Raw genomic sequence first — 27,105 nt, forward strand, 5'->3', positions numbered from 1 at the left:
TGTGAGAAGCTTTCGGCTGGCTGGGCCAGTGGCAGATTCAACCGAGAATGGCCCGACAAGAGCGCTAGCTCCTCCAGTCGCGGCCCAGAGAGGCGAGTTAGATCGACGGATCAAATCTCGCCTGACAGCGCAAACATTTCTGTTCCCTTCTCCACCTCCCCGACACACGACCTGCTCCGTCGTCAGATCTCGAGCTCTCCCTCTCCCTCTCCCCCTCCCCAATGGAGCCCGGGCTGAGCATCGAGTCCGGGTCGGCCATCCGGGTGGCGGTGCTGCCGGTGGGCGGGCCGATCCCGCCGCAGTGCCTGCGGGACTACGCGGCTCTGGTGGCGGCGCACGCGCGCGTCGACCTCGCCTCGCTGCGCCCCTACTACTCGGAGCACCAGAAGAGCCCCTTCTCGCACCAGCCCTGGGACACGGGCTGCCTCCGGCTCAAGTTCGTGCTCGGCGGCTGCGTGCCCTCGCCCTGGGAGGACTTCCAGTCCTCGCGCAAGGTGCTCGCCGTCGTCGGCATCTGCCACCTCCCCTCCTCCCCGGACCTCGCCAGGGTCGCCGCTGACTTCCTCGACGCCTCGCGCACCTACCCCTCCGCGCTCGCCAGCCGCTGCTTTGCCTTCTGCCCCACCGACGCGCAGGTACTGCCTGCCCCGATCGCATCTCCTCCCGAGCCTCTGTCCCCGGATGACGTACGCCGTTTGTATCGACACACGCAGCTCAGCAGCCGCCCATCTGGGTGATCCAGTTCATCATTTGGTTGCTAGTCGCTCTACTGGGCGAGTATTCCTATGGCTCTTGCTCTTTGGTTGTTACAATTAAACTGACCCGAGATCTAAGTGATCATGTAATCCACACTTATGAACTACAGTAATATACACCAATTCTAGCTCGAGGGATGGTAATTAGTTCGATTGTCTAGTTTCGTTCCACTAGCATTTCAAGGCCCAAGCCACCCCCAGGGTGGAAATCACCATGCTAAAAAACCCATTCCAAGACACCTGGAACTTACCCAGGTAACCGGGATGGAAGGAATGACATTATTTACTGCTACTTCAGAGGCAGAATATATAGTGTTGATGCGCTGATGGTTAAATTTGAAATGTCGGTCTGTGTAATTAAAACTTTACTGATTGCACCAGTGTTGTGATGACCCTTCTAGTCTTGCCTTTTTTTACCGCTTCTTGCTCTACTTTAACTGATGTTTGCATTGTTGTCTTTTGTAGTTGCTAGAGGAAAGGAAGGATGGCATTATTATGTTCCCTCCTTCCGATCAGAAATCACTGGAACTTCATATGCTTACAATGATCCAAGATCTTGCCGCTTCATTGTTGATGGAGTTTGAGAAATGGGTCTTACGTGCAGAATCCACAGGAACTATTCTAAAGACACCTTTGGACTCACAATCCAGTCTTGGCTCAGAGGAGGTTCATACTTTAGGTGTTCCGAGTATTTTGACCAGTGTATGTTGATGATGTAAATGACTCGCTATTCTATTGCTTATATAAGCCAATATACTTCTATATTTTCTAGGTGATCAAGGCCAAAAAAAGAAGGCTGGGCCGTGCACAAAAGATAATAGGAGATTATTGCTTATTGGCTGGATCACCTGCTGATGCTAATGCACACTACACCACAGCAATAGATCTTGCAAGATTGACAGGGGATGTATTCTGGCATGCTGGGGCACTCGAAGGTAGTGTCTGCGCATTAGTGGTGAGTGTTCATGCCTACGAGTTTTGGAAATTCACATCATTCTTATAGCTGTTTAGGGGCTGATTTGGGGGCATTAATCAGGTTGATAGGATGATGGGCCAAAGTGATCCTGTTTTGGAAGATGAAGTGAAGTATCGTTATTATACCATTATCCAGCTGTACAGAAGAGCAACTTTACAAGATAATGCTCAAAGGTATTGAATTGGCGTGTTATCTTTCTTAATTTGATAATTTCTACTCCCTCCGTCCCATAATGTAAGACGTTTTTTGACACTAGTGCGTTTTTTGACACTACACTAGTGTCAAAAAACGTCTTACATTATGGGACGGAGGGAGTATGTACGAACATCTTGCTTTTAGTTATTACATTCTACATAAAGTGAACCCCTTTTGCTTTTCAAGAATTACATATGAGAAGATTTTAGTACTTTCATTGTATCGTTTTTTATGATCTGCTGATACATTGAAGGAACCATACAAAAAAGTTATTTGTTTATTTCACCAGGGCATTTGCTATTTTGAAAAAAAGTTGGCCATTATTTTTTGTCTGGTTTTGACAAATTCATGATGGCTTCAAAAAGTGTTTCTCTGTTCTATCCTTCCTTCCTATTTTTGCTCGTTTATTAGAGTAGTATTTACTAGTATTCCATCAACACTGGAAACTGGTCCAACAGTTGCATGTTATATTGAGCTCTTTACTTGGTGATTTTACTTAACGCACTAACACTGAGCTGTATGTCTTGTTTAGAGTTTCACCTGTGAGCTTTGAGCTTGAAGCTGCATTGAAGTTGGCAAGATATTTGTGCAGGTGAGCTGTCCCATTTAGCTATGAGTTGCATAGCCAGTTTACTTTTATTGTGACTGATTTGCAGTTAATTCTTATGGAATGAGCAAACCTGATATCTCTAATTCTCTATTATGGAATGATGTATTCTGTGCTTAGGATAAAACTATTGATTAAAATGCTATGTCTTTCTTTATTAGACGTGAAGTTGCCAAGGAGGTGTCAGATTTATTAATGGGTGCTGCAGATGGCGCTAAGGCTCTGATTGATGCCAGTGACCGGTTGATACTATATATTGAAATTGCGCGACTATTTGGCTCTCTTGGGTATAAACGCAAGGCAGCATTTTTTTCAAGACAAGTTGCACAGTTGTACCTTCAGCAAGACAATGCATATGCTGCTATGAGTGCTATGCAGGTTCTAACAATGACTACAAATGCATACCATGTTCAAAGCAGGAAGACTAGCAAACCTGATCATGCTTCACTGAAGGTGAGTTTGTTACTTACTTGTAGTATGCTGAGGATTGATTAATTGTTATTTATTATGTTTACTGCATTGTGTATTTGTAGTAGGTTATTTTCAACTTCTCTAACATACCTTCTTCTTTTATTTCTTGGCTGCTGCTTTGCTCTTAGTTTAAACCCTGCCAACTAAGTTTGCTCTATTCTGATAGGAATATATAGGGATGCAAATTTGGAACTTTCAGGGTACCCTTCAACCCTACTTAGTTCAACTAAATGAACTAAATTTTCAGAATTCACATCATTTTTGAAAATTTAGTTTGTTTGGTTGAACTAAGAAGGGTCGGAGGGTACCCTAAAGGTTCCAAGTTTGCATCTCTAGAAATGTAAAATGGAAATAAACTCTGCTAAGTCAGCTGAGAGTTGATTGCAGCTTCTTTCGTTCTTTATGATGGAAGTACACTTTGCCAAGTCAGCTGAGAGTTGATTGCAGCGTCTTTAACGCTTTCCTTTATTAACTTGTATTCTCTTTTATCATCTTGTTCTTTGGTTGAGGTAGGATTAATGTGGACTGAAAATATAATTTGTAGTTAGCTTATTAGAATAAACACCGTGTTGACTAGGAAAAAATATGCGGATTATAAAACTGATGCTAACAAGTACTATTAAACAGACACACCTTTCCTTGACTATTTAGATATTCTTGTCATAACCACATGTTAAAACAGCTGACCATGTTTACTATCCTAATATTTTGATCAGTTAATTTCTTAGTTTAGATTTATTGGCAATGCCATATACCAAACTGTTGTATTTATGGTTTTCTTGGCAACCCCTTGTTTGTTTAAGGAACTCGGTGCCAGCAACAGCAATGCCGATAAAGCGCACCCTCAGTCTGTTGTATCATTGTTTGAGTCGCAATGGAGTACCCTTCAAATGGTTGTTCTAAGAGAGATATTGATGTCTTCAATCCGCGCTGCGGATCCCCTCACGTCATGGAGCGCCGCGGCTCGTCTTCTTCGATCATTTTACCCACTCATCACCCCAGCTGGTCAGAGTGGGCTGGCAAGCTCTCTTTCAAACTCTGCTGATAGGCTTCCTTGGGGCACACGTTGTGCCGACCCATGTCTTCCTTTTATCAGGCATGTTACTTATCGTTTTTCTGGTATTATCATGTTCGCGTCAAGGTTTACGAGTCGACAAGTCGTTCCAAGGTTGAGACTCATAGACTAAGCATAACTAATCGACACTGGAGTTGCGACTCATAGACTAGTCGACACTGAAGTGTAGTCGGCCCTGGAGTTGAGACTCATAGACTAGTCTTGACTAGTCCTTGGACTCTTAATCCATGGTTCGCGTAAAACAAGAACGAGGCTTGCTGAACTGTGATGTGATGAACTTAATAATCTGCTGCAGAAACATTACCACATAAGTATCAAAAAGTTGGTTAACCAAATGCTAGAATACGCAAAATCTGGTTAGACAATGTGATTATCATAATCCACCACAATGCCAAAAAGAGCCTGGGTGATATAAGTACTACTCCATTTGTTTGTAAATTGATGCAGTTTTTGGACATGGGCATGATCTCCAATATGCAACTTTGGCTGTTACTTTTTTATTAACATACTAGTACTAATAATAAAAATATTATATTATGAAAGTATTGTTCACGACAGCTCTAACGGGACCATTTTTACTTAGTCAACCTAATTACTTTGCTATATGTCGTCAAAGATAGAAAAGTTGGAGTACACTTCCCAAAAATGTCATCTGTTTCAGAAAGAAGCTATATATGCTAGTTGTCAAAGATAGAAAAGTGCGCGTACACTTTCCAAAAATGTCATCTGTTTCAGAAAGAAGCTTCTCACAAAATCTGCTTGTGTATATGTTTTCGATGACTTATTTTCATTTCCTTGTTTTTTCAGGTTACATTCTTTACCATTTCATCCTTCACAAAGAGACATAGTAAAGCGCAACCCACATAAAAAGGAGTGGTGGATTGGTGCCGGTCCTTCTGGACCTTTTATTTATACACCTTTCACCAAGGGGGGCACATCTGGGACTAGCAAACAAGAGATAAATTGGATTGTTGGAGAACCAGTCCAAGTTATGATAGAGTTAGCAAACCCCTGCAGCTTTGACTTAGTTGTTGAGAGCATTTACCTCTCTGTTCATTCAGGAAATTTTGATGCCTTTCCGGTTACTGTTAATCTTCCACCAAATACCTCCAAATTGGTTCTGCTATCTGGAATTCCAACAAAGGTTGGACAAGTATCGATTCCTGGATGCATTGTCCACAGTTTTGGTGTTATTACAGAACACCTATTCAAAGAGGTTGACAGTTTGCTCCTTGGAGCTGCACAAGGGCTTGTTCTTTCTGATCCTTTCAGATGCTGTGGCTCTAGCAAGTTTAAGAGTGTTAACTTCCCCAGCATTTCTATTGTTCCTCCCCTTCCTTTATTAGTTGCCAACGTTGTGGGTGGAGATGGTTCTATTCTTCTATATGAAGGTGAAATTCGTGATGTTTTAATTACGCTGACAAATGCTGGAACTGTGCCAGTTGAAGAAGCAAATATTGCATTATCCGGGAAGAACCAGGATTCTGTTATTTCAATTGCCCATAGTACATGGAAGTCTGCACTTCCGATAAAACCAGGTGGAGAAGTTACATTTAAAGTGACACTAAGAGCCTGGCATCTTAGCTTGGCAGATTTGGAAGCAGATGGTAGCAGATCTCCTGCAAATCCAAGGAGAATAGCAAGAGAAGGAATCAATCCCTTTTTGAATATTCACTATGCTGGTGGGTTGCAGGATTCTAAATCTTCTATATTCTCTGTCATCCTTTAATATGTGTGAAATCAAAGTTACTCAAATGAACATCTTGCCACTCCAGTGCACTCATACTACTTTATATACCATCAGAACACATAAATCGTCCTCACCAAATGACTAAGGCATGATATAAACAAGTAAATCCATGTAATTGCTAGTTTCCCTCTGTCACTTGTTATGGGCGAACAACCTTGATTTGATGTTTTCTTTGTAGTGCTTGCTTCCTTAAATTAGTAATCATGTTTACCATTGACCTACTACTTTACTACTGTGAACATATACAGATGGCATGTGGAGAAGATTTGTCTTTGTGACCTGTTGTAGATATCCTCATAACTTTTGTTTCATGGTTTCGTTTGAGACTAAATTTCTACTTTCTGTTACTCCAGGTCCTTCAGCGGCCAAAGGTAATGGTGAGGTTTCTCTCCCACCTGGAAGACGCCTTGCTGTTCCATTAAATATCTGTGTTGTACAGGGCATGTGCCTGGTAAGAGCACGCCTGTTATCCATGGAAATACCTGCCCGGTTTAGTGAAGCACACTTGCGACCTGTCAGTGGAAAAGATAATACAAGTGATGAAAGTAATATGTTGCATAATGACATTAGCTTATTGAAGATTGATCCCTATAAAGGAAGTTGGGGCCTCCGCCTTCTGGAACTCGAGCTTTTCAACCCTACGGATGTTGTTTTTGATGTCGATGTTTCTGTACATTTGGATGGGACTAGTGTTCCAGAAGATAACACTGCTGATGTGGCCTGTCACAAAACCAGAATTGACCGTGACTATTCTGCCAGGGTTCTCATACCACTTGAGCACTTCAAATTACCTGTTCTTGATGCTTCCTTCTTTGTAAAGGAAAACGGAAGCGATGAGCAACTTGGGTCCCAAGCTGCCACCATAGCAGAAAAGAATGCCAAGGCAGAGTTGAACGCTTCTATCAGCAACTTGATTTCAAAAATAAAAGTGAGGTGGCATTCTGGGAGAAATAGCTCCGGTGAGCTGAATATCAAAGATGCTATTCAGGCAGCATTACAAGCGTCTATATTGGACATATTGTTGCCTGATCCCTTGACATTTAGCTTTAGACTTGCTAAGGATGCCAAGCCTGCTAATGATTCCAACCATTCTACTGATGAGAATGTTGGTCCGTCTGCCGGTGAGAATGTTCTGAGGTGTAAAGATCCTATATCAGCTCATAAAATGACCCATATGGAAGTTCAAATTCGGAACAACACGAAGGAAATTATTCAGATGAACCTCAGCATTTCATGCAAAGATGTTGCAGGAGAAAATTGCTTCGAAGAAAACAGTGCAACCGTCCTCTGGGCTGGTAATTCACTTATTTGTATAATAGCCCATTTTCTTTCTTTACCATTATCTGTGTTCAGGAATAGTATTGTTTTTACATTATTCAGCATCTGTTCTACACTGACAAGTTCCTTTTTCTGTGTAGGTGTTCTTAACGACATACAGTTGGAGGTTCCACCATTGCAGGAGGTGGTACATCCTTTCTCTGTCTACTTCCTAGTCCCTGGAGACTACTCGCTGCAATCTTCTTCTGTTATAATTGACGCCACGGATGTTCTTCGTGCTCGGGCAAAGGCAGAGTCCCCAGATGAACCTATTCTATGCCGCGGATCCCCATTCCATATCCATGTAGTTGGTACAGAGTAGCAAACACTGTTTTGGTGTAGTTTAGAGGCAGCGATTTCACCATGACATGTGCAGCTGTGAAAATCATGTACAAGAGCATTATTCCCCTGTACACTTGTGATTTATTTGAGCTACTTGGAGGCTTCCTTTGTAATACAATTGTGTTTGTGTACAGTGTAAAAGCATCCGCCGAGATTAATACGGTGAACTTACACATGCCCTTAGCTGCCCTGTAGCCTGTAGGCTCTTTGATTCAACGAATTTTTATTTTGTTTGGGAGGATTATAATTCTCAGAATTTTGCTACATGGGTGTTGTATGATTCGCAGGATTGCAATCTATAAGGACTTTTGTACGGGATTTATTTGCACTCATAGGAAAAGTTTTATCCACCTAAAAATGCTGGATTCTAAAAAAAACAATAATAGGAAAAACACATGATTAGGATGACATGTCACACTGATCCTATAGGAACTGAAAACATGAGAATCTGTAATAGAAGTTGTTTGGTTGCACCACATTTAAAGTGCAGGAACTTTTATTTTTATATAAGATAAGATTAGATGCATGTCATAGTTGTCAGGGAGAGGAAAATTTCCATGTAGTTGGACCTAAAATTTTCCTTTGGGATTGCAAGCAAAGAAGACCATTAGAATAATTCCTATGGTTTATATTCCTACAAACCACAAGCTCTATAGGAAAAATTCCTAAGGAACATAATCCTCTAAAGATCTCTTTGGATAGCAGGAACTTTAAAATACATGAATAGGAAAGCGTAAGATTTAGATGTCACGTATCATGAAATCCTATAGTATTAGAGAACACATAAGAGGTTTGTGTGGTTCAAATGAATTTTATAGGAATTTTGCGGGTTGTATTCCCTGGAAGTTTTTCTTGGTGTAGCATGTTTGGTTTGTAGGAACAAAAACCATAAGATTTTTTTGTATGGCCTACTTTGTATGCAATTTCATTGGGAACTTTTTATTGGGTTCGAGCTCATGCAAAATTTCCACTGTTTCAATGCCAACTATGATATACACCTAATCCTTCAGGAAAATTTCCCCTTTTTGTGGTGCAATAAAACATCTACAATAAACCCATGTGTTGTTAGTTCCTTTAGGATTCAACATGACATGACATCCAATTCCCATGTTTTTCCTATTCCAGCGAACCAAAGAGGCCCTAAAATGAGGTTTGGAATCGTGTTAAATTCCTATGGAACGTGGAGCACCTAAATGGATTTCATGGAATTTGGTGACCCCAACCCTATGAACCCAAGGGCTTCCACATTTTTTTTTCAATAAGAGCACTTAACGGCTTCCTTTAGTTCATAGGAATATAAAAACTATAAGAAGTGAGATGACATGTATCTTAGATCCTATGATTACGAACAAGAAAAGAGATTTCATTTGGTTCACACGCTAGGATTTTCTCCATCGAGTCCAAGTTAATTTCTTTTCTCTGAAATATGAAATATGTGAATCAATTTTGTATACAAATATTATTGTATATCAGCAAACGAAAAGGGTTCTAGAAGGGAACTTCCTACAGAAGTCCTATCCTGTAAAATTTCTACGAAATTTCAGTAAATTAAAGGAGGCCTAACCTTTTTTAATAATTTTTCTTCAATTCAAAGAGAACCTAAGATTCCTATGAATTTCCTATTAACTAAACAGATAAGGTGGGGCTTATTTATTCAAAGAATTTCATAAGAACCATTGGCTATGGCTCACATGTAGATTTGTTTTCCGCTTTCTGTTGAAGCCCCTTAGTGAATCTATATCCTTCCTTCCCGACATTTTCAGTTAGTAAATCTATGTCGTTCGTCTTCCCTTCTTTGATCAACAAACACACATGAATAGGAAAATACATGATTCCAGTGGCATGTCCAATCAGATCATACCGGATTTTGCACCAAAGTGTGTTTGATCGCACTACAAACAAAATGAAATGTGTTTTGAAAGAGGAGTTGATGGGAATTTTCTAATGAAATGTAACAGATTTCTGAGAAAAAAACATTCCTATAGGATTCAATTCTATGAATCATACAACCAATGTAGGGAAAAAATCCTAAGGATTTTTATCCTCCAAAAGTTCTTATAAATCCTTTAAACCAATTCCTTTTTGAAGTTGCCTCAGGCACGTACTTGAGAAGTCCGTAAACTGGGCAGGGAAGCGTATAGCTGGTTTAGAAATCAGTTCCTCACTCTCTCGGTCTCTCCTACCTTCCCGCACGAAACCACCGTAAACCCCCACCACAAATGCTCCTCCGGGCGGCGGCCGCCGCCGCCCACCGCCTCCGCTTCATTCCCCCGGCCCGCCGCATATCTTCCTTGAAGGTCCCGTGGCGCCGGGACGCGGTCCTGGACGCGTCCATCGACCGCGACCGACGCTTCCACCAAGCGTCCCGCCTCGTCCGCGAGGTGCTCCTCTCCCCCGGCCGCCGCCTCCTCCTCCGCTACCTTTCCAAGCGCCGCCAGCGCATCCGCCTCCCGGTCCACGTCGCAACCTTCCTCCGCCGGTACCCCACGCTCCTCTCCGTTTCCCCTCCCCCCGACCCCGTCGCCTCCCCGTCCCCGCAGCTCGCCTCCTTCCTCGAATTCGCATCCCGCCTCCAGGCCGCCCACTCCCCGCTCCTCGCCGCCAGGCTCGCCAAGCTCCTCATGATGTCCTCCACGCGCGCGCTGCCGGTCGCAAAGATTGCTGCTGCCAAGCGCGTCTTCGGCCTCCCGGACGACTTCTTGGTCTCGCTGGTCCCGAGGCACCCCGATCTCTTCCGCCTCGTCGGCGACCCAGGGCCGGACGCGTCCGGCGACGCGTTCCTGGAGCTCGCCTCCTGGGACGACCGACTCGCGAAGTCCGCGATTGAATTGAGGGCGGACAGGGAGGCCGATGTTGTTGGCATACGGCCGAGGCCCAACTTTACAGTCAAATTGCCAAAGGGGTTCTACCTCAAGAAGGAGATGAGGGAGTGGGTGAGGGATTGGCTTGAGCTGCCGTATGTGTCACCATATGCCGACACTTTCGGGCTTCACCCGGCATCACCAGAGGCAGAGAAGAGGTTGATTGGTGTTTTACATGAGGTATTGTCCTTGTCAGTTGAAAGGAGGATGGCGGTGCCAATCATAGGGAAGTTCTGCGATGAGTTTAGGCTATCGAATGCGTTCTCTAACGCGTTCACGAGACACCCGGGGATATTCTATGTTTCATTGAAGGGTGGCATTAAGACGGTGATATTGAGGGAGGCGTATGACGAAAATGGAGAGCTTGTGGATAGGGATCCTATGATTGAGCTGAAGGAGAGGTTCGTGGCAATCATGGATGAGGGCCATAAGAAGTATTTGGAGGAGTTGAGGAGGAGGAATGAGATGCTGCAGAAAGAGAGGGCAAATGCAATTCACAGGGGTGCCAAAGTTGACACAAATATTGAGGAAAGAGATATGGAGGGGTCAGAGGAAGATGAAGTATATGATTATGCACAAGTAGAATCAGAAGGAAGAGAGCCATTGTGAGTGGTGGTTGTGATGTTCATTATGCTTCTATGATAATGGGACCTAAAGAACAGTGGCAAGGAGATTGGATGTTTTGACAGATTCGAATGTGATCATTAGGCAGCCAGTAAGAAGATGGCTTAGTTAGCAGGTAATAAATAATACGAGGTTAATCTTCAACCACTTTGTTTTTCAAATGATGCTGAAATGTAGGTTTATCTTCCTTTTTGGAAAGAGTTCTGTGGTGACAGGGTTTTCAATGATTTACCACTTAAGTCTTCAGTCAGTAGTTTTCAGGAGATCCATTTTTGTGACAGATTAAGTCACCTTTGGACTGGGAGGACACTGATGGCTTCTGTTTTGGAACCATAGGAACATTCTGATCCAAGTATATTCTTTGTAAGCCGACAACTGATAACTTTCCTTTTTGTTGCTCTATAACAAACTTTCATCATGCCGTGCTTTAGATAATTGGACATATTTATAGTTAAAGATCTGAGGACTGGATATGTTTGTGCTCTATAGGGCACATATGACACAATACAATGCAAATTTTCCTTGGGATGAAAGTGCTGTCATGCTCCATTAGATGATCACTGTTTCCTCCGATCCAAATTGTAGGTATTTTAGTGTTAGCCAGAAGAACTAAGGATGTAGGTGAATGCCAATGTTACCCTTCATTTATATCTATAATTCCCTTTTTCCTCCCAAATATATTCATGCTAGAGATATAGGTTCAATTCTTGGTGCAATTTATGAGGGATTAAGTTGGAACCACATGAGCAAAAGTGGCACTGGGATCGTACAAAGACTTAAGTTTTGAATCAAGTTCGAAAGGCCAAAAGGAAGGAAGTAGATGGTGTAAGCATATTCAGGTGTTATTTTATAGAGTAAGTATTGGCACATTTGACAAAATTCAAGCCCATAGTGGAAGTTCGTGTGGTTAAACCAAATGTGACTAGAGGGCAGTATAAACTATTGTCTTGCAAGATAGTAAATGACTTATGTTCATAGTCAGATTGATCAAACTCCAGACATGATAGTTATGTTAAATATTACCAATTGGTTTGCACACGTGACAAATTAGATGACATATATCACACATTTTAATTTCTCGAGTGGGACTATATTTTCTGCCCTCAAGGGCTCAAGACCATAGACTTTTTTAGCTCCATCTGGATTATGCAAGTAGCCCGATGCTTGCACATTACCTGAAGACAACTTGGCAGATGTGACACTAGGGCAGTATAAAGTATTGTCTTGCAAGATAGTAAATGACTTATGTTCAGAGTCAGATTGAACAAACTCTACACATGATAGTTTTGTTAATATTTCCAATGGTTTGTTCACATGACAAATTAGATGATATATATCACACATTTGAATTTCTCGTGTGGGCCTGTATTTTCTGCCCTAAAAGGCTCAAGACCACAGACCTTTGTAGCTCCATCTGGATTATGCAAGTAGCCCTATGCTTGCACATTACCTGAAGTCAAACTTGGCAAATAGCTTTGCTTGAGTCAAAACATGTTAATGTTGTAATGTAAGCTTATCTCAGCTTTCGATTGATCAATCTGGCTCCGTTTTGGTGTGCATCTTTTAATTGTAAACATAAGCTTACAATTTGTCTCGTTTCATTTCTTACTTCCCAGTAGATATCTCCTCCAAGTTTATGCCAGGCTTGTTGGGTGCCTCCTGAGGCCATCTCCGTGAGAAGCACTTTTAAATCGTTACGTGTAACCACCTGGACCATACAGCTTGAGCAGGCTAGCTAAGTTTTTGTTACTGGATGAGCATCTCTTTCATCCCAGGCACTTGGGCCCCACAGTGTTCTGGCCCAGCTTCTCAGCAAGATAGGCAGCCTTCAGCCGGTGGAAACTCACTTTTATCTTGCTTTCATGTTTGCTCCCCCCCCCCCTCCCCCTGGCCGCCGTTTCAAGGCGCCGCCATCCACCACCACTTCCAGCGTCCTCACCACCTCCACCGATGTCCTCACCACCACCACCTCCGACGTCTTCACCACCTGCTCCCCTCGGCCCTCGTGCCATCGCCTGCCTTGCTGGACCTTCTTGCCCAGCACTGCAGAGTCCAGCTCCCCTGTTCCATCTCTCCAGGAGCAGGCCCAGATTCAAGTCCCCCTCTCCTCCCCTGGCCAGGGAGGGAGGTTGGACGACGGGTGATGGTGCCTGGGATGGTGGGCTGGCGATGCTCCAAGGTGGTGTGGCAGAACTGGGGGTGGAGGTATGACTTGGCGGCTGTCGGCAGCAAGCTGTGCCTCACGGATGTTTGGCGTAGTCGGAGCATGCGCCAAGCGCAGCAGATGGAACCTAATGAAAGAACTGAGCACTCACTCAAAGTATTTTCATATAGGCATTCAAATTTCTGCAATCTGATCAGCTTTTGGTCTATTGAGCTATATGTAACACCAATTAGTAACTACATCTTGCAGGCGGGCATTTTTTTTTTACCTCTAAAATTACAAAGTGCATCTGATAGCATAGCATGGAACCTAATGGAAGAACTGAGCACTCAAGTATTTTGGTATTAGCATTCATATTCTGCAACTAGGATAGGCTTTTAGTCGGTTCACTAGAATAAGATGCAAGAAGAACTGAGCACTCACTCAAATTATTTTGGTATCAGTATTCAGATTTATGCACCTCTGATAAGCATTTAGTGGGTTTAGTTTTAGTTTGCTAGAATAAGAGTTTGTTTTCCCCAATGTAATTGAAAAAGACATGGACATCTCCACATTTTTAGTCTGAGAGAACAAGATAGAAGATGGAGTAATGACTGACATGTTATTCTCCTAATTACTTCTCGCCTTCAACTTCAGAGGTTGTGCATAAGTCAATGAGGAACTGGGCTTCGATACCGAAATATAATGTTTTTTTGGGTAACTCCGCCATTCACTTAGATACACCAACTCCTTTACTTGGTTTTCTTAATTGCTGATAATCCCTGTTGCCCAACACATGAGCATTGCTTGATCTCTTTACTATCTAAATCATTGTTTGTTTTTGATACATAATTTACCTTAAAAGTACCTTCTGATCTTTAGCGTTTCATTATCTACTTCATTTGTTTCTGAATATGATTTGTTGCAATTAACTATTTAATCATTATGTTTGCGCAACGGACAAGATTGCTTCAACATCTTTTGCCTCAACTGAATCCCTTCTGATATTTTACTCAAACAGGTTCCAAAACTATCACTTCATCGACTTTTTACTAATGTGTGATGTTTACACTGCATCGATGGAATCCTTATCAGCTATTAGAGTGGTATAAACATCCCATTCTCACAATGATCTCTGTCTACTACGTGTTGTAAATGTACTCTGCACTGAAGGAACATTTATGTATGCCATTAAAAGGTAAGTTTGCTTGTTGCCAATTGCCATTGTCACTTATGATCTATCTGTTGCATTAAAATCCAAGCTATATCATATTATTACTCTTAATATTTTAAATTTACTCTTATCTGGATTTTTCTGATTCTGTATACACTGTTATATTACAAATTCTTGTGGAGGAAAAGTGTGAGCTTCGCTATTTCCAGGCATTATAGACTCTTTAATGTCTTAGAGGAAGACGAGGCGAACAAGGCTGGTAAAGTATGATAATGATCTAATCGACAACCAAATAGGGTACCACAATTTACAGGATTTAACCCATTATTCATCAGCTGAGCTTCCTATTACGATTTGCAATTGGTTATCCTCAGTACTCACTAAATTATGTTGTAGCAATACTTTTCTGTGACACATAAGAGCATGTCCAACCATAAACATCAAATTTGGCCCCATTTGTTTGCGGACAACAGCCGCCCAAGCTCCATTTGTCCGCAGGGCAACGACACCCCACATTCCTCCTCCCCAAATCCATGCAAGCAGATCATTCAACAATAAATATAGCACACAACAATTCAACAAGCCAACATGATCCACGGCAAATAAAATTTAACAATCCACACATAGCCTATAAAACGAATAAAATCAAGTGTTTTTATTGTGGGTGCAGGCTAAGTGCCTTTGTGCATGTGGGTGAACCACATAGTGGTGGTCAACATGATACTCAACTCTTTGATGATCCTTGTGATCCTCACCTTCTCTCTCAATCTCAATGCAGGGACTCGTAGGCCGTGTCTGTGGAGGCGTTTGTGTCCTTGGGAACTCTTCTGGAATGCCCCCATTGCGAAGCCGTGCGGACATTGTACACGGCCGCGGTCGAGGATGGCGCGGGTGCGGACGCGACCATGTCCACGTCTAAAACACAGACGAATGCGTGTTGCCAAAAGTAGCTGTAGTCGGCGTAGTGGGTTGCCCCTTACCATCTAGTTTTTGATGAAAGTCACAAGGTTGGAATGTTATAGCAGCCACATTAGGTGTAAAATCACTTTTCGTAATTTCGCAAAAGGTGCTCAAGACTGTATACTCGAGGTGGGGGTGGAACGGGAATTGTCAGATCATAACGTCATATGATCCTAATATAATCATAGTTTTTTTTTTGAAACGTGGCAAAAGATTTGCCACATGTATTAACTGCGAAGGGAATAGAGTGTTTTTGTTACAAGCCCGGACATCTTCTGGTATGATGCTCCCTAGTTTTTTTGCCGCCCACGGCCATACAAAGAGAAGCTTTAAGCTTCATATTGTTGTGCAAGATTGTTGGCCAAGAAGGCTTGATGTGAAAGACTCGTGCATTTCTTTCATTCCAATTAGAACAAATAATGAGCATGATGAGGGATGCACAAGCTTTGCGTATTCGGATGTTCATGTCAGAGCGGTTGATCCATCAATCTTTCGTCGTGGGTAATAATCATAGCAACTTAGCCGAAAAAAGACATGCTTTTTCAAAAATCTCTGGAAACAATTTTGTTCACCTGGCTACAGCGGGCAAAAGCCGCAATCAGCAACAACGCTTTGTACAGTTCCTTATTCTTCTCGGTGTAAAAAAACTCTGCACCACCAATCAACCGCCACAGCTCTTCTTCTACCTACAACAATGCAAGCTGCAAACACACCAAAACGACCAAGAAAAAGTGGCCGCCACCCCGGCCAGAGTTTGAATCTGCGGCTGACGACGTCACGTTCGCCGTCGCCGTCGCACCGCCACTACTCTCCCAGCTCAAGTGCTGCGTCGTGGCGCCGCTCCCCACGCTGCCGCAGTCCGCGACGCCGGCCAGCGCCATGGCGCCCTCCAGCCCTTCCTGCTTGGCGTCGTAGCAGAGCCCCTCGTTGCCGCCGACGCGCAGCTTCTTGCCCAGCCTCCACATCATCTGCTTGCCGAACGGGATCGGCCCCACGAGCCGGTTGCCGTCCACGCGGAGCTCGCTCGCCTTCTCCAGCCGCCGGAAGCTCGCCGGTATCACGCCGGTGAACCCGTTGCCGTCCAGGCGCAGCACGCGGAGCTGGATCAGGCCCCCGATGGACTCCGGCAGCGACCCTCCCAGCCCCATGCCCGAGAGGACCAGCGTGGTCAGCGCCTTGAGCCCCGTGAAGAAGTCGCCGGGGACCGTCGAGGACTGCATCGGGTTGTCGCCGAGGATGAGCGAGCGCAGCGTCGACAGCCTGCCGATCGCCGCCGGGATCGGGCCGGACAGCGCGTTGTGGCTGAGGTCGAGCAGTATGAGGTCGGGCAGGTCGCCGAGAGCGTCCGGAATCGTGCCGGCGAGGCGGTTCTGGCTGAGGTCGATCTTCAGCAGAGACCGGCATTGCCCGAGGCTCGCCGGGACGCGGCCCTGCAGCGCGTTGTGGCTGAGGTCCAGGATGCTGAGCTGCTGGAACCTGAGGTTCGGCACCTGGCCGGCGAGCCGGTTGTAGCTGAGGTCGAGCAGCTGGAGGCGGCCCAAGGACTGGACGGTGGCCGGGATGGCGTCGGAGAGATGGTTGCCGTGGAGGTCGAGCACGCGCAGGCCGGAGAGGCTCCCGATCTCGGGCGGTATGGGGCCGACGAGGCCGTTCTGGCGCAGCACGAGGGAGCGGAAGGCGGGGCCGAGGCGGCCGAGGAAGGCCGGGACGGGCTGCGGGTTGGCGCTGAAGCAGCGGTAGAAGAAGAGGGAGCGGAGGTGCGGGAGCGCGAGCACGGCGGGGGAGAGCGCGGCGCGCGCGGGGTCGCAGGCCGGGAAGGCGGTGTCGTCGGAGAGCGCGCCGAAGGAGAGGGAGACGACGTGGTAGACGTCGGCGCGGTCGGGCACGCACTCGATGCCGTGCCACCGGCCGCGGCACACGTCCGCGATGCCCGACGCCCAGCCGTTGCCCGTCGCCGCCATGACCTCCAGCACGGCGCGCTGCTCCGCCGGGTCGGTGCGCGCCCGGTCCGAGAACCCCGGCTGCGGCGCGTCCACCAGCGCCCCCGCGTCCGGCACCACCACCGTGAACTCGCCCCGGCACGGCGCCGCCACCACGACGGCCAGCGTCAGCGCGGACAGCAGCAGCAGCAGCGGCGAAGCCATCTTTGCATGCACCGGGAATGGCGCGATCGTTGGGCGATGGAGGGGAAGAGGTGGCAGGCTGCGCAGGTTTTGTAGTGTCAGAGGGGCAGATTAAATGCTGGGTGATGATTAAATGTTGGTCACGGGATGGGGGAGAAGCGGAGTGAATGAAGTGAGGATTCGCTTGCATTCAATTGGTTTCACGGGAAATCGGTCGGAACGAGACAAACGCACTGCGCCGTTCGTCAGTGGCATGGACGGGACAGCTACGGGTCGATCCATCGAGCGTGTGCCGCCAGGTTCTCTACTACTACTACTACTCCATTTCCTTTGGTGCAGCCTTCAGCGACGTGAATCGATAACTCCAGAAAAAGATTGAAATGCGTCGATGGACTACTCCGAAAGTGAGAAGAGATCTGCGATCTGACTCAGCGACATTCCACATCAGAGAAACGGACGAAGCGACTCAAGCAGAGCTAGAAACGGAAGCCGAAGCAGCATCTTCTTCCTTTTTTCACACGGGGAAAGGTGCCTTCGCTTACAAGGACTTGATCAGGAATCCTTGGAAGAAATTGGTTTTTAGTCGAGAGATACCACATTGACACCATCAAACTAATCTAAATTTCCTTTTTTAAAAGGATCTAAATTTATCTTGTTTACGAATAATAATGGGGCATCTGCCTGACCATATCAAACCTCTTTGCAACTATTCCCTCCATTCCAAATTACTTGTCGCATGTATGAATGTATCTAGATGTATTTTAGTTCTAGATACATTCATACAACGAGTAATTTGAAACGGAGGGAGTACTTCTCAGCTCGGAGGATTAGTCTCAAAGTCCTATTAGAACTCCGAGCTTGGTCCTGTGGAGCTAAATGGATCCAAATTTCGGTTAGATAATGCATGAGTCGATTTGGTTTGGTTTCGACTCTGATGCCCGATGATCTACCTACAAATTTCAAGCACCACAACATGCTTTAAGTATTTAGAATTCTTCTTAGAGACTAAGTATAACTGCACAAGAAATCAATACCGTTAAGCTTCATGCACTAGCCAATTTCTACTATTAAAGGGGGATCGAACGTCGTGATGGTTCGACCTCGTTCGATCCCCACCTCCCTTCATACGACAAGACAACCATCGCGCAGTGGGCCACGCCCGCATCATCCCAAAAATCCAAGCCCACCGTCCCAATGTAACCCAGTCACACGGCCTGTCTGTCGACGTCCCACGTTTCTTCCCCACGATCGAACCGTCAGAAGCCAACTCACGCACACCCAATCTCCCCCACACCCATACTTCTTCCCAACCGCAGCCACCGTCGCCAATCTCCTCTCCCACTCCGTTCTCCTCCCCATGTCGCCGCAGAGATCTCCTCTCCAAATCTCGTTCCCCTTGCTACGGTGTAGATCTCCTCCATACTACAGCCCCCCATGCTGTGGACACCAAACACCACCACCACATCCTTGGCGGCGGTGTCGCTGCCCTTCTGCTGGTGCCAGCTCAACGCCTGCTTGCTACCATAGGGGCACCGGTGGTTTATGCTGCTGCTGAATCGCTGTTCAGGTGCCGCCGACGAACCGCGAGCCAGTACACCGGCGTTATCCCCTCCGCGTGGACAAACATGGACAGAAGGCAACGGATCCAGCGCTCAGCGCCTTTCACCTCCAACGGCGCGGCCTCCTCGACTGAGCGGCGACGGCTCGACCTCCTCCGACTAGGTGGTAGGACGAAATCCCACCCTCTCTTGCTTCTTGACTTGGTTCAGTTTTTTTGGGCCAATTTGGTTTACCTGCATATGGACGAAATCCCTTCCTCTCTTTACTTAACTCACTCATGATCCAACCCTTGTATACGGTACAAGACATAGGTAAAGATTGTTGAGGGTAGAATGCATAAGTACATATTGTATGGTGCTGAATATTTTTATTTTCTGTAAATACAACAACGATGTACACATAGAAGGTCTTCTTAGATGTAGTTATATCGGATACAAATGAGTCTTGCATGTGATTGTGATAGCATGTTGGGTTTGTGTTTTTGATAGCTTGGTGATGGCGGTGGAAGCCACCAAGCAACGTGGCAATATTTTTTTCCTGTAAATACAATAACGATGTACACATAGAAGGTCTTCTTAGATGTAGTTATATGGGATTCAAATGAGTATTGCATGTGATTGTGATAGCATGCTGGGTTTGTGTTTTTGATACCTTGGTGATGACGGTGGAAGCCACCAAGCAACATGGCATAGCATGAAGTGGCTGATTGATTTTCTATACTTATCTGGTTGATTTTCTTCTTAGGCGGCATGAAGTGGATGGAAAAAATTGCAGGAATCACCAGGTATGTGGCGATGCAGCAGTTGTGAAAGACAAGGCGGACCTTTAGTTTGGATGGTACAAACATGTACTAATGCACGACCATTCAAAATTTCAATGCACCAAAGGCTCTGGTGAGTGCTTAAACAACTACTTTGTTTCTTCAAACATTAGTTGTTTAGAGCTAATCAGTCTGGAGTGTTGGGTTCCCTGACCAATGATTAACTATGCAATATCATATACTTCCTCCGTTCCTAAATATAAGTCTTTTTAGACATTTCAAATGGACAACAACATACGGATATATGTAGACATATTTTAGAGTGTAGGTTCATTCATTTTGCTTCGTATGTAATCACTTGGTGAAATCTCTAGAAAGACTTGTATTTAGGAACGAAGGGGGTATATGGGATGTGAAAGTACACTTAAATATTGGCAGTAGGATTACCAGAAGTAGTGCTTTCGTTTCCTTCTGCAAACAAATAACACTACTTATAAATCTTTCGCCAACAAATAACAATAATTCTGATAATATTTTGCATTTTTTGCATTGACCTCCGTACAAAAAAGATGATGTGTGTTTGTCCAAGTGAGAGCATACAAGACTGTAACATGATCAACCTATTTGAAGTTACTGAAACCTGGTAGACAGAGACCATCTTTTTTAATATTTGTTATCGTTCCTAAATACAAGTAGACTGTAACATGATCTGCCAACCATATTTACTTATGCAACTACAATTTCAGTACGTTATGCTTAGTATGTGCCTTTTAGTCGTTCCTTTCTGGGTTGTTCTATGCTTTTAATATTTGTATGGGCTTCATTATGCAACTACAATTTCAGTACGTTATGCTTAGTATGTGCCTTTTAGTCGTTCCTTTCTGGGTTGTTCTATGCTTTTAATATTTGTATGGGCTTCATTATGCAACTACAATTTCAGTACATTATGCTTAGTATGTGCCTTTTAGTCGTTCCTTTCTGGGTTGTTCTATGCTTTTAATATTTGTATGGGCTTCATTATTCATCAGTAATAGTACCCTCTTGTGCAAAACTATAGCCCAAGCTTGTTATTTGAATATACTTGCAGTTTTTTCACATTGATCATTTAAGCCGGGTAGAATTGTAAACTATGGCTCCTTCCAAAAATAAATGGGCTTCTTTTGAAAAAAAAATCGAAATGCTAGGAGAAAAAATGTCGGTAGTGGTTTTCATTATCCAAGAGAGCTGACATAGTTTACTAAAGAATGCGCTTTCGGCCATGCTGAGTTTAGGTTAAGATGAGCACCCAGTTGGTCTTGGTCATGTTGAATTGAAGCATACAACAGTGAGGCAAAAAGCGAGTGTGAACGAGGCACTGACTAGATCGATGGATGCCTTTATGAAATTGAGTGATGTTTTAAACCATTCCCCGTGATGCCTACCGAGTACTCCCTCAGTTACAAAACACATGTTATCGTTAGTTCAAATTAGAACTAAAACCACTACAAGTATTTTCGGTGAACCTCGTCCAATCCAGTACCATCATGATCAATCATTCAATCTTTTCATCAACTGCAAAAGTTCCCCAGTTATTTTATGTTCTTCTTCTCTCTCCTAAGTCATTTTTATGCCATTTCTTTGCGCTAAGACTTTTGATTAACTACTTATTAAGTGGAGATTGTAACTAATCACTAGAATAGTTGTTATTTCATTGACATCAATTTATTGTCTCGTGATCAGCGCTATCCATATTTGCTAAAATACCCCTTTCTATATTCACTATGATATCAATTATGTTAATATATAGCTAGAATAGCTGAAACTTGGTTTATTTCGCTTTGCTTGATCTGAGCATATCACACCATGAGAACAGGGTGTTTGTGCGGTCAATGTTTGGCCAACGGGAGGGTAGCTGGAGAGGTATCACATGGTAGCCTACAATGGCTTCACAACTTATGCATGTAATCCAATTTCTATTTTAGACCACAGGCTCCAATATTGTACATTGCGAGCACCACGATAGCCAGTTTAGCTGGAGAGGTTCCAAGGTGATGACTGGGACACCATCAAGATCATTGCCACGACGCTCGGACGGCTGGAAGCTTGGAACCATTGGCGCAACGCCTGGTCGGCACCGCGTCGGTTGGCACGGTGAACTGCATGCAGCAGGAAGAATACATACGTAGATTAGTACTTCCGCCCTTCTGGGTAACCAACAAAGAGCACGTTGGGAAGCTCAAATCTGATGCTCGACGGAATCTGTACATAATACAACTCGCTGCTTCCTGAACGAAGAACTACATAATCACGTTATATTTTTTCTTGATCCAAACAAGGAACCACATATACTTATCCTAACAAAAAAACTAACTAAAACTGGTTTCCCTAAAACTCGTTTTCCAAAATCTGGCATTTAATACTTGTTGTCCAAACAAACACTAAATGTGTGTTGGCTTAATTTATATTCATGTTAATGTTTGGTATACTTAATGTCTCTTTGTTAGTTGTGAGATCACAATGGAGAATCAATATGTTGTAACAAAGTGAGCGGAAATTAGAGTCGAGGAGTAGAATGATGGGTGAAAGTAAATAAATGAATTGTTTTCTGCTGGTTGCTTTTGCTGTTGTTGAGCGGAATATTGAGGGTGACATTGTCACCATGATTTATGATGTTTCATCAAGAAGACATCCAAAAAATTCAACCCAATTTTGCACTCTCTGCCATAATCTATTATCCACACTGGTTTGATAGTTGTGAACTATAGTGCATGGTGTTTTGGTCCGAATTTGATGTGAGGATGTATTGGTCCAAGATGTGGCAAGAAGCATAAGTGGTGAAAGAATACATTTTTTTGTGGGGAAGTGGTGAAAGAATGCTTGTGACCGTTACGGCATTGAGAACAAAAATTATAAGTCCATGGCTAGAGCCGACAATGCCAGATTAAGGGTGGGTGAAAGAGAATGGCGGTGGGGCACTGAGGCAGGGAAAAATATACCAATTTTTTTAGTGCAAGGAGCGGATGGTTAAGGAAACAGAAAGACTAGGAGGGAAAAAACGGGAGGGAATCAATGGTTTTTTGCTAAATGAATCCAAACCACATACAATCAATTTTGACACATATTTCGAATTAAAACAACCATATGTCAACATATCTATTTTTTATCCCGTGGCAACGCACGGGCATTCAACTAGTGCAACTAAAAGTCTAAACTGATGATAAAAGGGTTAGGCAATCCACTTATACACTTAAACACCCCTTCTCACGTGTGTAATTTTTGAATAAATTGCTAGGACTTGAACTGAAGACCTTGGGCTCTCATACCACATTAAGTTTCATGCACTAGCCAAGCGACCAAAAATACAAATTGATGAAAAGGGCTAGCCAATCCACGCATACACTTCAACAAATACATGTGTATGCATTCTTTAAGAATTCTACACACAATCTCTCTAAGAATTCTTAGAGAGATTGTGTCTAAGAGACTCAACCATAACCAGAAAGCACACATTGCGAATACAGACATTGGAAGTCCGGAACCCAAATTGTCAATACACAACATATATACTTCATGATAGGTTTGGTTTGGTTGTAGTGAAAATCTGTACTCGTGTGTACCCAAGACATGTGTCAGGATCAAGAATACACACACACACATGGATAAGGAGGGACTGATGGAGGGAGGGAGATTGCTTGGTGAGAAGGACAATCTCAACAACCTTGGATGGAAGAAGACGAGGTTGAGGTGGGATGGTCTGGCAAGGCGGAGGAAGACGACGACCGGCGAGGCGAAAGAAGACATCGCGACAGTCCTATAATAAATACAAATGGCTTTGTCACAACAATAGATGATGACTTCAGGAAAATCACACAAAGATCTATGTAGATTATAATATGATCGTTTTTCATTTTGCGGGTAGTATGATTGAAAGTTTGCAACATTGTTGGCATTTTTCTTCTAAAAATATGCAAAGACTATAATATGATTTTTCAAGCGTTTCGCGTGTTCAATATGTAATTAAAGTTCCAGTGAAACTAGTAGAAATATTTCATCGACCATAAGGTGCAAATTTTATCTTTATAGCAACAGCGGTAAAAAACAACCATTTTTTAGGACTGTCTATTTTTTTTGTTTTTGCGAATTTTAGGAATGTTGTAGACTTGGGCCTCCTGTTGATACTTAGCTGGGCTTTAACACGGGCCCGTACTCATGAGTGAACAAGACTAACATGGGCCGCAACTGTCGCTGTGCATTAACAAGCTGGCTTTGTAGGAAGAGGAAGTTTTTCCAAAAAAAAAAAAATGTAGGAAGAGGAAGTTTGTCTCAAAAAAAAATGTAGGAAGAGGAAGTGATTTTGACCAGTTGACTCTTCTTCAGTATTCACGCCCGTAGAGAAGAGGGCAGCATCAGATCGCGGAGGAGGATTTGGAGAGCATGGCGGAGAAGGGCGGGAGGAAGAGCGTGCCGGCGCTCGGGTGGTGGCTAATGCTGGTCGGCTCCCTCCGCCTCGCCTCCGTATGGTTTGGCTTCTTCAACATCTGGGCGCTCCGCGTCGCCGTCTTCTCCCAGACTGAGAGTGCGTCCCCCCTCCCTCCTCCCTCTCTCGCTTGCCCGGATTCGCCGCTCCGCGTGGAGCCTATGGCTGCTTCTCGTTGATCTGTGTGGATTTGTCCGTCTTAGGTGGTGGTGTTAGATTGATTATTGCTGCGAATTTACTGTTACTAGTTTGTGTCTGTTTAGGGATCCGCGTTGCGGGAATTGGTAATGTGTAAGTGGGAATTTTACTCTCTGTTTAGTGACCTAGTATGACCTAAGCTTTGGGAGTGGGGGTCTGGACTCTGGAGTAGCTGCATCTGTGGTTGACTGGGGATTTGGTGATTTGAAGAGACGCGTGCAATAGCAGATTAGCAGAGTTAAGAGGGTTGACTTATGTATAGACGACGTCTTGTGGTTATGTCCTGAATAGAAGTCATCATCATCATGACGATGCAAATCAGAAAGAAAGTGGATGCGTAGTAAATTGCCGAAAATTTGTGCCTCAAGAAGCATTAAGATTAAGTGGGTGGATCTTTGACACTTATTTTGGATCTAAGACGGCCCACATGATAATATGTTGTTATCTTCTGTCATTTGTTGTCAAGAGTTCTTCATTTGGAGTTAAGAGGTGCAATAGGGGTTGACTTATATAGATGGTGTCTTGTGGTTATATCCTGAATAAAAGTCATCTTCATGATGATGGCGCAAGTCAAAAAGTGGATGCATAGTAAATTGCTAAATAGTTGTTCCTCAAGAAGAATCAGTATTAAGTGGGTGGATCTTTGAAATTATGAACCTAACAGCTATATAAATGACTTTGTTGTCGCTTTAAGATTGCCCTGTATGTTGTTATCTTCTGCATTTTGTTTTTCAAGAGTTGTTCATTTGAGATACTCCCTAATATCTTAACCTTACTACGATCATCATGGAGCTAATAACATTCATTTGTTCTTTTGCATGCAGTGACTGAAATACACGGTCGTACTTTTGGGGTCTGGACACTCCTAACCTGTACACTGTGTTTTCTGTGTGCATTCAACCTAGAAAACAAGCCTCTGTATATAGCCACCTTCCTGTCATTCATCTATGCTCTCGGTCACTTTCTCACGGAGTACTTGATATATCATACCATGGCTGCAGCAAATCTTAGCACTGTTGGCTTCTTTGCAGGTACTGTATCTTTACTTGAATACCTTTGTCACCTACTAGTTCGTCTGTAACATTATAAGATTTGAGTTTTAGCTACTGGCACTTATAACAGTTAGATAAGTAACCTGGTGCTACTGTAGAGCACCCAATCTAGAGAATGATGCTACAAGTTCTGCCATGTAAGAGCTAGTTTTGTATGCTTGCATGTAGCTAGTTTTTCTACGTTATCTGAGAATGTACTTCCACTTCAGTTCTGCTCAAATGGCCAAATGGCCTCTAAGGTGGTATTGCAGTCTGTTATGTTAATGACTGATGGAGAACAAATAATGCATTCCTAAGTTTATTTTATTTGCTTAATCTTTCTGAGTGACTCACCTGTTCATGTTTGCCTAGGGACATCAATTGTATGGATGCTGCTTCAGTGGAATTCTCATGGGGATTCGCGTGGTTCCCATGCTGTCAAGCAGTCGTGAGTGGCATATGCACACCAGGGGAAGGAGCTTCTGTTTAAATTTTCCTACAGTTGCATTGTTTTGGTTCCAACACTTGTTCTCTATTCATCTGTGGAAATCTGAACTTTATGAGCTGTAACAAACTAACACATTTTTTGAGAGGGATCAATATGAGCACTGAAAAAAAAACTTGTTTGTATGTTTTGAACGCATGTGTTGATCTTAGTGATCCATCCTGTGTTCTACAGTATGTGAACCTAATATTTTCCTGAACTCTTGCCATATAACCGGAGGAACAAGAATGGTATGCGTGAATATATTGGGAACACCAATATGCTAGACGAGCATATCGAAAATAGCAGTGCTTTGGTCCTGGTTGTTTTTGTTCGCTTGGTGATATGGTAGATGATGCTTTTGTCGTTCTAGTTATGCATGTTGTTTTGTACTACCCTCCGTCCCATAATATAAAAGCGTTTTTGACACTAGCAAGAACAAATTGGATTGATTTTTGATAAATCGAATTCAGTTAAGATAGGGCAAATTCAGATAGCAATTTTCTGAGCCGTATGAGGTAGGAAATTCTCTAGTACGGTTCTAAGGGAAGGAAATTCCTATTCTGATAGAGGAGAACAGGCCATTCTACAGGGTGATTCAGAAATTGCGGAAGCTTGGTTTAATCAAGCTGTTGAATATTGGAAACAAGTGGTGTTAAAAACGTTCTTATATTATGGGACGAAGGGAGTATATTCATGATTCAGATCTAGTGAAATGTTAGACGTTCCAATAACTGGAATGTAGAGCATTCGCAAAAAAAAAAAAACTGGAATGTACAACAGTTTATTTTTGATTGAGATGCAGCCCTATGTTGCTGTCTGGTACATTTTGCAACTACAAGGAACGCAGAAGTAAACCATACCAGTAAGCTTTCATAGCTCAGTTGGTTAGAGCACCCGTTTAGTAAGCGGGAGGTCTTGAGTTCAACTCTCAATGAAAGCATTTTTTTATTCAATCTTTTTTCTTCCTTCACTTATTTTGTCTTCCCTCCATCCTCATCAAAATCCACACACATCTAGTTCAATTTTTTTTTGCTTTCTCCATTTGTTTTGTCTCCTTTTCACCCTCATCAAAATCCACACACAACCAGAGAATTCTTTTTATTCAATCTTTATTTGCTCCCTCTACTTATTTTGTCTTCCTACACACATCTAGTTCAATCCTTTTTTTTGCTTTCTCCACTTGTTTTGTCTCCCCTTCGCCCTCACCAAAATCCACACACAACTCTCAATGACAGCATTT

At 43.7% G+C, this 27,105-nt stretch overlaps 4 protein-coding genes and 1 non-coding gene across 12 annotated transcripts; 4 read left to right on the forward strand and 1 right to left on the reverse strand.

Annotated features, from left to right (window-relative positions):
• The first annotated feature begins 126 nt into the window (after positions 1-126).
• Positions 127-7,722, forward strand: LOC119355641 (trafficking protein particle complex II-specific subunit 120 homolog). 2 transcript variants are annotated; one of them, XM_037622472.1, is made up of 10 exons: positions 127-635; positions 1,221-1,457; positions 1,528-1,710; positions 1,792-1,904; positions 2,459-2,518; positions 2,695-2,986; positions 3,808-4,100; positions 4,887-5,761; positions 6,183-7,124; positions 7,248-7,722. In XM_037622472.1, exons 1-10 carry the CDS (start codon positions 222-224, stop codon positions 7,466-7,468), a joined length of 3,630 nt encoding a protein of 1,209 aa, XP_037478369.1. In that variant the 5' UTR covers positions 127-221; the 3' UTR covers positions 7,469-7,722. The 2 variants fall into 2 exon arrangements, with proteins under 2 accessions (XP_037478369.1, XP_037478370.1); XM_037622473.1 differs by having other exon boundaries at positions 128-635; positions 1,221-1,421.
• Positions 7,723-9,648: 1,926 nt separating this feature from the next.
• On the forward strand, positions 9,649-15,551 carry LOC119355643 (protein WHAT'S THIS FACTOR 1, chloroplastic-like). 7 transcript variants are annotated; one of them, XM_037622479.1, is made up of 4 exons: positions 9,649-11,088; positions 11,255-11,336; positions 14,138-14,314; positions 15,069-15,551. In XM_037622479.1, exon 1 carries the CDS (start codon positions 9,708-9,710, stop codon positions 10,956-10,958), a length of 1,251 nt encoding a protein of 416 aa, XP_037478376.1. In that variant the 5' UTR covers positions 9,649-9,707; the 3' UTR covers positions 10,959-11,088; positions 11,255-11,336; positions 14,138-14,314; positions 15,069-15,551. The 7 variants fall into 7 exon arrangements, with proteins under 7 accessions (XP_037478376.1, XP_037478377.1, XP_037478378.1 ...); XM_037622480.1 differs by having other exon boundaries at positions 11,255-11,325; XM_037622481.1 differs by lacking the exon at positions 11,255-11,336.
• A 219-nt stretch (positions 15,552-15,770) lies between these two features.
• Positions 15,771-17,677, reverse strand: LOC119355642 (protein TOO MANY MOUTHS-like). The gene has a single exon (XM_037622474.1). It carries the CDS (start codon positions 17,392-17,394, stop codon positions 15,937-15,939), a length of 1,458 nt encoding a protein of 485 aa, XP_037478371.1. The 5' UTR covers positions 17,395-17,677; the 3' UTR covers positions 15,771-15,936.
• A 6,344-nt stretch (positions 17,678-24,021) lies between these two features.
• LOC119355645 (ergosterol biosynthetic protein 28-like) lies at positions 24,022-26,017 on the forward strand. The gene is made up of 3 exons (XM_037622482.1): positions 24,022-24,248; positions 25,172-25,378; positions 25,751-26,017. Exons 1-3 carry the CDS (start codon positions 24,107-24,109, stop codon positions 25,828-25,830), a joined length of 429 nt encoding a protein of 142 aa, XP_037478379.1. The 5' UTR covers positions 24,022-24,106; the 3' UTR covers positions 25,831-26,017.
• A 714-nt stretch (positions 26,018-26,731) lies between these two features.
• Positions 26,732-26,805, forward strand: TRNAT-AGU. The gene has a single exon. It is a non-coding gene; the product is annotated as a tRNA-Thr (tRNA).
• The last annotated feature ends 300 nt before the right edge of the window (positions 26,806-27,105 follow it).

The sequence above is a fragment of the Triticum dicoccoides genome, chromosome 2A (assembly GCF_002162155.2).
Source record: "Triticum dicoccoides isolate Atlit2015 ecotype Zavitan chromosome 2A, WEW_v2.0, whole genome shotgun sequence".
NCBI lineage: Eukaryota > Viridiplantae > Streptophyta > Magnoliopsida > Poales > Poaceae > Triticum > Triticum dicoccoides.